The 12,116-nt window shown below is 34.6% G+C and overlaps 1 protein-coding gene across 4 annotated transcripts in view; it reads right to left on the reverse strand.

The window, feature by feature from the left end:
• The window catches only part of LOC122502830 (protein tiptop-like), a 357,021-nt gene that overhangs the window by 13,744 nt on the left and 331,161 nt on the right, over positions 1–12,116 (reverse strand). For 3 of the 4 annotated variants that reach the window (XM_043613103.1, XM_043613102.1, XM_043613101.1), the window contains one exon: positions 462–705. The exons of the other annotated variant lie outside the window; for it this stretch is intronic. In XM_043613103.1, coding sequence (XP_043469038.1) covers positions 462–705 — 244 coding nt within the window. The remainder of the gene's footprint in view (positions 1–461; positions 706–12,116) is intronic. 4 annotated transcript variants of the gene reach the window in all.

Raw genomic sequence — 12,116 nt, forward strand, 5'->3', positions numbered from 1 at the left:
TCAGGAAAATAAAATATAGAATGGAATTTTTGTCAGTTTTTTGAAGTGTCTAAAACGAGTTTTTTTGGTCGTCAAGTTTAATTTTCCGTTTGATACTTTTTTACTACTTTTTTTTAATTTATGAAAGCTGCTTTTTGCTACTTTTTTTAAATTTAATTATCAAGTGCGAAGTATGATATTGTAAATCAACATGCTCGTGAGCATGACAAATAGTTAAATAGAAGTCAATAAATAAAATGGATGTAGGCTAATCAAATTTTAGAGTTTTAACACCTTATCCTAATCTTGAGAAGTGATTTTTCGGGAGGATGTTTGCGAGTAGTAATAAACGCCAGACGGATAATATACTGTTATGAGGTGCGAGTTTGTTGTCGTAATGTTAATCTGACATGAACCAACATTAAATTATGCAATGACTTGTAAAGCGAGCAGTAACTTTTATAAAGTCGTACAATATTTACCTATCTGGAGGACCCGTATCTCTTATGGCGGCAGGGTTCAATCGTGCTGTGATAGAAGAAGGTGAAGTCAGGGGACAATTTCTTTCATCATCTTCTTCATCACTGACTTCTCCATTTTCGTCTTCTTTAACTGCTGGTGCTCCAACCCTTTCATTCGGACTATTCGGTCCATCTTCATCCATGCAGTCACCCTCCTCACCTTGCAGGTCTGTCCCGGGACCCGAACTTTCGACGCCGTCCTCCCCTAAAACGAAAAATAAAAAAACACTTAATTTAATTTCAAGTAGCTTTCAACAACAATTAATTATAGATATCAATATTTTAACATTAAAATTATTTTTTAAAAACGTTAAGAATATATTTTCATTAACATGATTCACAAGACGCTTCCTGATACATTTTGGAAATATAAATCAATTTTATTACCACTTTGGCCTGTACCGAAAAATGATTAATACACTAAGATTCGTAATTAGGTTTTTTCTAACAAAAATATGTTTTAAAAAATGTGTGGTTATAATAATAATTTTATATATCAAATAAAAGATTTAATAGGGACGACAAAATTTTTGTTGGCGACACTAAACAGTTTTGAGTGAATATATAATGTGTACACTTATCATAATGTATATACATATTTTTACTTGGACTCAAGTCATGAAGAAAGAAAGAGACTTTAAAGTCGCGGAAATGACGGCAGATGCAGTCTGTGATGAGAATTCATGGAAACGATATAAAGGTGCAGATGGCGAATAACAATGGTGCTATCGGTTCATTTATCAGCCGTTGCCACAACGATGTCATCTACCCAGCCGTCAGATGCATCTTCGATGAAGACGCAAAAGCATTGTGAAGCAAGTCAAGCTCTTCCGTCATTAACACTATGAGTTTTAATCAAGTCATTTCCATTTTCGTTTTAATCATAGGAAAATGCTTAAAATGAAAAGAATTATAATATTTACCCATTTCAATCTGACGTTTTCATTTTGTTTCTTTTCATATTGTTATTTTGAAAAATTAAATCAACTTTTTATTAAGAGACATAAATGGACTGATAATAGAACCCAGGGACCTGAACTCTTCTTAGGGACAAATTAAAAACAAGTTCTTGAAGAAATCAAGTGAAGGGTGACTCCCTCACAAGTCCCTCAACTTCCTCTGGCGAAAAATTTACGAATTATCCAATTCGATCACACCCACGTAAATGAGATTGATCAATGTAAATCAGATGCACCTGAAGATTTATAGCCTTTGTCCATCATCTTGATATTTTTTCTTATTTCCGAGACTCTTGTTCTCGGTGATTTACAAGGAGGTGGGACAGGTGTGCGATGCAAATAGATAAAAAAAAGGACGAGGAGATATAGGAGAAGAATAAGGGATATATAAAAGGGCTCCAAAAAAGAACTCCTCCCGGATGAAGAAGCCGATGAAGGAGCACGCGTGTCCGCCATCTTGCACCAATGCGTCCTCCTCCAGGAAGGAAGGGAGTGTCGTCCTTCACCGGTAGCTAGTACATACTTCAACTGGGACAGAAGGACGGACAAGACTTCTTCGGGTGGGGACGACGAGCACCGTCCTACCTTGCCAACTGACCAACCAAACGATCGTTTGTTCCCGGTCGAAACAGTCGAGGAGGGAGAGAAAGGAGATCGCACATTGATCCGCGGGGGCATCGGCAACTAATTACGCAGATTTATGTCCCCATTGTCCATTGTCTACTTAACTGACCGGACGAGAAAACCGAGAACGGAGGCAATGCAACTCTCCAACGAACGACCAAATGGAAGAACGTCTCGAAGAAGGACGGTTCGACTCCGAGCACGAAGAAAAAGATTGTTCATACAACACTTCAGGTTTTTCAATGCTCCTCGAGGCCATCGGAATACGTGACCCCACCCGAATCATGATCTTGAAAACAAAACAATCTTCATTTATATTCCAACTGTATTTATTACATTTATTATTCTGAATTTTAGTTCTAAAAAGTTCTGAAAATTTCACAAAGTAATTATGCTGCCATAGCGAATTAAAAATGTTTCTATATTATACCCTACGAAGGATTACCACAAACAATACGAACCCTTGAAAAATAGGATTAACTCCCAGAACCCAAATAATATTTTCTTTCTCCATTCATCGCATGGAAGACTATGGATAAAAGACTTGATATAAGAATATCTCTTTTCAAATTTTACCAATTCTTCCTTTTTCCAAAACGATAACATGTCTTTCTTTACCTTATTTGCATATCTACTCTTTTCATATAAGAAATTAAATAATTTTGGATAATTATTGTCAAAGGTAATTATTGACAAGAGAATTACTTTTCATACAGAGCAGAGTATGGTCTATGTGAAATCAATTGCGAAATTGACGAATGTTGATTGCTGGAAGTAAATGCCGGAGCACGAGGAGAATCGTGCCTCGATTGGCAATCCACTAACGAGGAACTATAAGAATTGGCTTCTCGTGAGCGGAAGACACGAGGGACTATGGTATACCTGGCAAAGAAGCGAGTGCTGACACCAGAAGATGCTGGAGCACGATATCCGTTTCCACTGTCCTTGACTCACACGGATTAGGTGTATGTTTCTTTTTTATTTATATCACTTCAAATACATAAAGTTGTGCCATATTCTCAATCCCCTTCACATCCCTCTTCTTCTATATGGATTAAAACAATTTTTAGGGTATGTCCTTTTGCTTTAAACTGATAAATTTTTTTCTATAATAATTCTGGGTTGGTGTTTGTTTAACAATCTAAGTTGAATAAGAACAGTCACAAATTTGTAAGGAGTTTTCAATTCCAAATATTTCGGAGACTATTATTCATAATATTTAAGTTTAATTAAACCCTTCAACAATTGGTTTTTAAATAATTCTTCGGATTTCTTTACGCTAAAACGCCAATATTACATCATAACTTGTGTGACTTGCAGAAGAAACAAAAGCGCGAATAAAAGAAGGTGATCATCAGTCGTGAATATAAGAGAGTAAAAGTTAGCCGCGAGAGAGAGAGAGAGACGAAATGAATTTCTAATACGAGAACTGACAGGAGACTGGATGAGAAGAATGACAGGAGGTAAAGGCGAGACGAACGGATGGACATACGGTCAGACTGATAGACGAACAGAAGGACGTAGGAAGAGAAGACTCGCATTGTGATTCTCTAACTGCCAGCGACTGACTGACAGATGAATCCTTGCCCATCCGTACACCCTTTTCTCCTGGACAGGATTTGAATCTTCATTGAGACAGACCATTACTACCAGGAGCTAGAGCTTTATTCTCTCGAGATTAAACAAATATTTTAATCTATAAAACAAGACATTAGACAATAAAGACTTAAAATTTTTGCAATTAAATTCTAGAAAAATGTAAATCCAACAAAAATTATAGTCTAGTATGTAAAAAGAAAATCTTAATTTCAAGTTTCTTTTTTTTATGAATAAAACTTGAAATTTAAAACAAGAAGGAAAAGTTTATAAAATGGTTTGTTGTCTACAATAAGAATGTAGAGTGAAAAGAGAATAACAGATGATAAAATAGACTTTCAGGTGTCCTATATTCAAACATGACTAACCTTCTCGATGAAAAATCTAAAATTATTCACATGACAGGTGAAGGCATCATATGTCCCAGTTATAATGATTGATATACACATGAGTTGATAAACAGACCACAATCATCGGGTTTCGTAGAGAGCCTACTTGTCATTTTGTTTTAATTTTTTTTTCCTTTATATCTCGAGGTCGTTGGAGTGTCAGCTAAGCAGATTTGTGAGTCACTTAGCGGTCTTACCAGAGGGTGAGTGAACAGGGCAAGACGTCAGAAAAAGAACCAAAGACAGAGTATCTACCTACCGTATTCTACCTGACTGATTGACCGATGAGGCGACTGTTATTCTAAGTCAACACTCAATCCATCAAGTAGCTGAATTCTCCTCTTTCCTTTACCTAATTCTAACCAATGAAGCAATCAAAATTGTTCGACATCAAATCCATGCTGTATATTCATTTCTTATCAATATTTTCAATTTGGTTCAAATCTGTTCAATAATATGTCTTAAAAATTAATTTATAAAGTCTCGTAAACTTTAGTGAATTTAATATTACTGTTTATTACATTTCCACAAGACGACAACACCGAATCAAGTAATATTAAATAACAAAAAATCTGTTTCTTTTTTTAATTTTTGATATTAAAATTTAGTTCAGGAGGTTTACTATACTAAATTGCAAAGATACAAGTTTTTAGATAGAAAATTAATTTTGTAATCGAACACGTAAATTAATTACGATAGAGGTGCAAAGAATGGTTAAAATTCAAAAGAGAGTAATTGACATAGAAAAGACAGTGAGTGATGGGTAGAACCTGTCGCAGAAACTAAACCAGTCGCTATGAAGAAATATAGTGTCGCAAAAGTTTTAGACGAAGAGTAAGTACAAATGACACATCTATCTCTAATGCCTTGACTTAAGTTAAAATTCCCTTACTTATACAAATCTCTTTTTAGTTTCACCTTCTAGATAAATTTTCTATAAAATAGTATCTTCTAATTTGAAGAAACAATATTTTAAAATTCAATTCATTACAAAAAAATATTCAATTATATACAAAGACCTTAAAACGAAGGAAAAAGAAATTCTGAAAAATGTCATTAATAAATTAATAAACCATAATCACCTATTGCATTTTTTTGTGGCAAAATGTTTTCAATAGAATGTGAGACGCATAGGGACAAAGAGCTAAAAGCTAATGATCTAATCGGTTGACTGACTGATGACGCAGTTTGCCGACAAACTCATTTTATTAATACATAAAGCATAGGGAGAGACAAGACCAGCCAGAAAGCATAGGCACGATGAGAGGATGATGGATGGACGTATGTACTTATGTCCAAACGTTAGTTCTATCGTTGCCTATGCAACAGGCTACGATGATGATCGATGTGAAACAAACTTCAAAAATGCGAAATTTTGCGAATTCTTTTTTTTAGTTCTGAAGAAACATTTTAAAAATTACTCTCATCGTATATATTGTACATTCCATCGTAATTTTCAATGTCTAATCTAATCTTGTTTGAATTTAATAATTAGTGAACTTCGACTATAACTTTTTAAAATCACATTTACAATTAATTTGAATGAGGTTTTAAAACTAAGTTATGAAAGTTAAGTTATGGAAAAAAATACAGGTAATTGCTTATATGCTGTCCTTCCGGTTTTCCCACTTCTTTAAGAACCGAGGCATTTCTATTACAATCTTATTAGTTCAGGACTAACGTCATAAATTTGACACGAACTAATATCAGTTTGGAGAAAAATGTAGTGGATTTCAAAAAGGCGTGTAAACCGGAAGTACAACATATAAGCAGTTACCTGTATTATTAAAACGATTAATAATAACACTAAGCCTATACTTAAAACAACGTCGAATAATAAAAATAAAGAACCACTAACTTCTTTCAGAAAATAAAACAAGTCACGAAATCTTGAAGCTATTGTTATAGCCTTTACTAACTCTGGTCTTGATTAAAAATCATAAATAAATTTTTTCGGATAAAAACTTCTTCCTACGACAATAGAAATTATTCGAATTGTTTTACACTCAGTCCGAAATCCGAATTTTCATTTTTCTCGTTGGAGAAAAATAGGCAATTACATTTAATTAATATATTCAATTCAAGGCAAATTACATTCATGGAACATTGTTTATGTTTCTAAGACGTAAATTTTTATTATAGTTGATAAAAATATTTTTTATAATGCTCCAGATATTTTTTTATATTGCACTTGAAGGTTTTTTTAATAAATTGGAATTTGACGATGAAGCGATTGGAATCGAATCCAATTTATGAGCGCGACAAGGAACGTCTTTCTAGATTAAACGAAACTGAGAGTTCTCAACTCGGACACAATTCTTTTCCTTAACTTCAATTTGCTATAGGTATAAATGACATCGGCGTCGTCTCAAGACGCAAGGTCTAAACCGGACACGAGTAGAGAAGAAGCCGAGAAAGTACAGATGTCAACGCGAACGAGAAAGCTAGAATTTCTGATAGAGAAAGAGCGTAGATGACAGGAGAACGCCTTCATCAAGATATATCTGTCAGTGTTTCATTTTATTTTTCTCTATTCATTTCATCTCTCACTCTTCTCTTTTCTTATTTTTTTGTTTTCTTCCTTATTTGTTACTTTTGTCAAAAGTGTCTCTCATTTCTTGTTCTTTTCTCAATCTATCGGACACCCAACTCTCAGGACACCTCTCTCTCTCATACATTTTCCGTTGCTGTCTTCCGACATGTCGTTTCTGTTACCGACTGCAAGTACCGTGACTGTATGATAATTGTTCGCGAAGTAACGTCTCTTGTGTGAAGAAAAGAGACAGTGATGGAAGAATCTGATAGAATTGGAGAAGGGGAGGAGAGAGCAAGAGAGTAAACCATAGAGTACGCGCTATTATGGGATAGCAACAAATACGAAGCAGCTGGTGTCAATCTGTTCTGTTATCGTTTGCTTGGGCTCACTAAAATTTCTCAAAGGAATTGCAAAATTCTCTCCTTCTCCTCCATCCTTGCTTAATATCACTCAAGATCCAAAGATATAACTGTATCACTAGACATCTAATTGAATCGCTTCAACTTTGAATGGAAATTCAATTTCACTTGACACATTATTTAACCCTTCGTACAAATCGGTTTTTATTCAATTTAAAATTTTATCCATTTTTAAAACAACCATTTTCTTCCCCGCATTTTTTTATTTTTTCAATGTTGAAGTTTGCAGAGAATAAAAACAATCAGTGTGATATATTTTCAAGAGCGATATAAAAATGATAAACCTAATATTGTAATCAGTTTACAAGGTAAATCACGTGGTCTTTGAACTCGCTGTAAATATTGGACTACAAATGATCTACTTGTACAAACACGACAGAGTAATTGCCATGATAAAGAGCCACGTTAAGATGTTCGTGTTTGCCGAAACCTTGTGGTTTATGGTAGACTCTCAAAATAATACAAACGCACTACACATTTTTTTGTTTATTTATATTCTCCTATTGGATTTGTGAATTAGATCAATGTTTTTGATTTTAAGAGTCTTGAATATCCCCACTTTTACGAATCTATCTTAATGGGAAATTCTCTATATCTTTTGATTGTGTTAATAGATTTCTGCATATCGTCTAATAAATCACTAAAAGGGCAAGTGGGAAAAGATGAATGATTATTGAAATGCTGATATAACTATTCTGTTGCAGACGAAGACATTTGAAAAGGTCGGTGCTAAATCGTTTCTTAATCTTGCAAGAGTCTATAGGTACATACGTTAAATCGTAAATTAGAAAAGTGCATCAAGAAAGAAAGAGAGGAAATCATCAACAAAAATGAAAAGAAAAAAAAAGCAGTGATGCTGTAGTCCGTTTTCTTCGTCGCTGCCCGAAATAGGATGGCGAGCCGTGCGAATGAGCCGACGCACCGATCCGTTCTAATAAATATTGTGTCAGCATAAATAAGTGTGATGCCTCGTGGGATACATGTGTATGTAGTTGAGTATAGCAGAATATAACGTTTCGAGGGGCAGAGTGAAGAGAAGCGAGTGGATGGAGAGGAAGAACATGAGCCGCCTTGTCGTCTGGATGACGGACGTTTGATGTAAAGGAGGACAGGTGCACCTTGCGGTCTTCCTCTTTGATTACCCGCATCCTCCCCTCATCCTAGAGAACCACCTATCACTCTCTGTCTAACAAAAGCACTAATAACTGTTTCTCTATCTGCTCACTTTCTTAAGTTGACTTTATAGTCACTTTATAGACACGAAAAACAGCCTTGTCACTAGTGTGCTTTTGTCTTACAGACATTTCAGATTTACTGCCTACCATAAAGTAAACGCCTTTTCAGTATATGAGAAACATATCTAACTGTTCGCAATAGGTTATACTATTCTAAAATAGGTTACACGACGTCCAATAGATCAAAAATAAAATCCTTAAAACATCTAATTTTTAAGACAAAACTTTAACAAATTTAAATATCATTTTTAATAGACTATATTGTTATTTATTCCTATTTTGTAAAGTACTTGTTGAATAACTTTTCTTGACAAAGCAATATGATTATGTTATCATTTGAGTATCGTTTTTTCGTATAGAAACCGCTACTGAAGAAGCACATTCCAGTGTAGGCTATACGTATACTCTTAAGTAGTAGGTAGGTACTCTCTAGTATAGTTTAGTGTTCCCTTAGAAGATCCACTCACACAGTGGACTGCTGTCTAAAAATAACAATTCTGTAATTCGCACTACTATGAGTTTCACCAAGAGTCATCATCCTACCAAGTTCCAGGATTGACACAATTAGCGAAAGAGCGGTTTTTATCGTATAAAGAAAAGTATTACTTTAATTAATGTTGAGATATGCATTTGGCTAAATATAACTTCTGAAAGCGACGACCGTGTCAGAAAATACAGTTGTACAATTTATGAGAAATAATTGTTGAATGATGTAACATTTATTGTAAAAATTCTGGATAATTTTAAAAAGATTCACATTTATCATGTCTGCAACATCTCATAAATCTTTTGTCACAGTTTATCATCCCGAAAACCTCAATTTAAAAAGCATTAAAAACATGATAGTGTTTAATAATAAAATAATAATGTTAATAATAAAATGCAACAAAGCATAGCCTTCAGGTGCAAACTAATTGTAATGAAAGGCGGATGAATTCGCGCGATGGAACATCGTGTCAATTTGATAAGATCTCTACTGAGAGAATCTTTGTGCAATAAAGAAAAAAAGAAAAGTTGAAAAGCAACAAAAAAAAGTGGAGTTGGAGAAGGTACAATCGTAAAGAGATGTAAGGGAGAGAACGGAGATGAAATAGAGGGCGATGAAGGATAGTAAAAGAGGAAGATGACAGTCAGTCAGTCAGTCCGCAGTTGCTTGAAGCGAGGTTCCAGCAAAGTTGTAAGAGAGGGCTGAGACCCAAGGTTGGAACAGATTTATGCGACACACATGCGACAAGGCGTATAACTCACTCGCTCGCCCATAATATCCTCCCTTCACCTTACTTTCCCCTCGCTAAACCATTAACCCCTCTACCCGCGCCATTCCCGTTCGATCCATCGCATCGAACCAGGATAAGAGACAGACGAACGCACCAATACTACGAACCGCCAGTACGATATTTATTACGTATCGAGATTATGTTTTCCAGAGGTTCTCATCTTCGCGTATGCTTCATAAGAGACTTTGTATAAATTCAAGTTCATTAACGAATCGCTTTAGGATGAACAAAAACAATTCTTGATGATATGGTATACAATCCAGTGTAACGATGTGCTGACTCTTATCAAGTTTTATTCTGATTGATCAATGTTTATTAGATATCAATACAAACCCAATAACTTACATAATAACTGACCTTTCTAATCCTACAACACAGTCACTAGTTTTTTCTGCTTTTCTATATTAATCACTGACACAGTGAAAAATTACCACCTCTCTAAAGAATCCAATTATTACAATTTAGGTAATCTGAAAATTCTTCTAATCCAATTAAAATTCTAGAAAGATTTCAAAAATTGTTTGATATAAATAGACATTTAAAAAGTAAAGGATTGTGATTTAGTCATTAATTTAAAGAGTGAATCAATTTTTTTAAAATGTGTTCTACAAAATACAACTTAATATGTTGATGCGTTACATATATTATTTGTATAAGAAATGAAATTGAACCATTTGAGCAGCAAATAATTGCTATACTTGTATAATAATAATAATGATAATAATAATAATGATAATAATAATAATAAGTTCTCGCAAAACCTGCTGTAACGATCGGTTTGTGGCGACACCAGCAATTATATTACCTCGACATAGGATGCAATTAATTTGCTCCTAATGCACGAATATAATTATGCGCTCGTTGGACACACCCTTTCAACGTTCTTCGTTATTCAACTCTGACGCGCTAAATACATAGAGATACCATAAATGAGTTAAATAATTTTTCAGGTTTTCCAACCAACAATGTAAAATTAACAAACAACCATAAAGTTTTCCGAAAAACCGTTTTGTGATGAATAATGATGACAAACGTTAATCAGAGAATCTGAGTGTGATCTTGAATTTTTTGTAATTCGATCCTATGATGCGAAGGGTCAAAAATAGTAAACTCAATACGGACAATTTGATACTTTTGCAAGTAATTATGAATGAAATGGTGTTCGTATATATAAATTTCTGCTTCACTTTCGTAGACCATTTATTTCACCTGTGAAAATAAAAGTGTCCGCAAACCAAATATATTGGGAGAGTGCGATAAATACGAAAAAAAAGTGTCAGTAACGGGATCAAAATATACTAGCATGAAATTGAGCACATCTGTTGATTGACAATCCGTTTGTTCTAAACATGATGTTAGGAATAACACTAACCTCATAAGTGTTAGGCTAAAATACAAGAAATTGATTATTTGTATCAAGACATTTCTTGGGATTTCTTAATTTTTAAAAAGCTAACCTTGGATTGGCAACCAATGACCTCGAAAACTCCTGAATAACAATTTCTAACGATTTTATAAAGCAGATATAAGATTTTGGTCGAAGGCGTCACGCGACACACGATCCTGGCTAGTTACACTCATGATAGTTATAAGCGTCAGTGACACTCAAAGGTTAATATTAAAATTCGATTTTCTTTTGCTTCTGGGGTAAAAGAATTATTTGGAAGTGTATTAAAACAACATGTTTGGAAGCAGTTGAAAAATGTTGAGCAACTTAGAAAAAAGTTAAAATTCAAGTTGAAGCAAAGAATGGCTTTGAGATCTGGACATTAGATCGAAGCCTTTGTTTGAGCAGATCACCCTCATAAGCACAACATCACCATCGGCAGTGTGCGACCATCGCCGTCGTAACACACACCATCAGATTCGTATACACGTACGCATATGCCTTCTATATAATACTCAAAGAGGCGAGCGTCCTCGTACTCACACCCTGTACCGCAGCAGTAGCCGTGGCATTATATCGTGAGCACAGAAGTAATTTATAGTTGCAATAATTTATTGGGTACCATGGGGTTTATAGTTGCCTGACGCGTAGCCATCCGTCACCGTCAGTGACGTCACCTCCCTCCACATAATGACTACCTAGGTCTCCCTCCCCTTACGTTCTATCCGTAACCCAAACTCCCTACCACGCAGTATGCTACAAACATACCCCTCTTCACCTCCCACTCCCAACAAAGACCAACGACTCGTTCACTCCGTTACAATTCACGTTTCTACCATGATTTAACAACAGACTTTAAGAAACCTATCGTTATCGGTTTTATATTGACGGGATTGGATTCGGTTGTCGAAAAACCAGCTACTCACGAAAACCTATGTTCAATGTCAAAAACATTCGATTGATTCTTTTGTGAAAATGTAGGTCTTGCAAGAATACAAAAATGTTTCAATCTAACTAGTTCTTTAATGCTACTATTGAAAACTTTAATTTTTCATTTTTAACTTGTATTATTTTTGCTAATACCAAAAACTTTAAACAATTGTACCAAAATTCATTCTCATTTTTTTTGGAAAAATTGTGTCAAAAATGAAATAAAATTAGAAAGCATTATTGATGCATGTTCATTGATTAAAT

Source organism: Leptopilina heterotoma, unplaced genomic scaffold (genome assembly GCF_015476425.1).
Source record: "Leptopilina heterotoma isolate Lh14 unplaced genomic scaffold, ASM1547642v1 Lhet_24, whole genome shotgun sequence".
NCBI classification, from domain to species: Eukaryota; Metazoa; Arthropoda; class Insecta; order Hymenoptera; family Figitidae; genus Leptopilina; species Leptopilina heterotoma.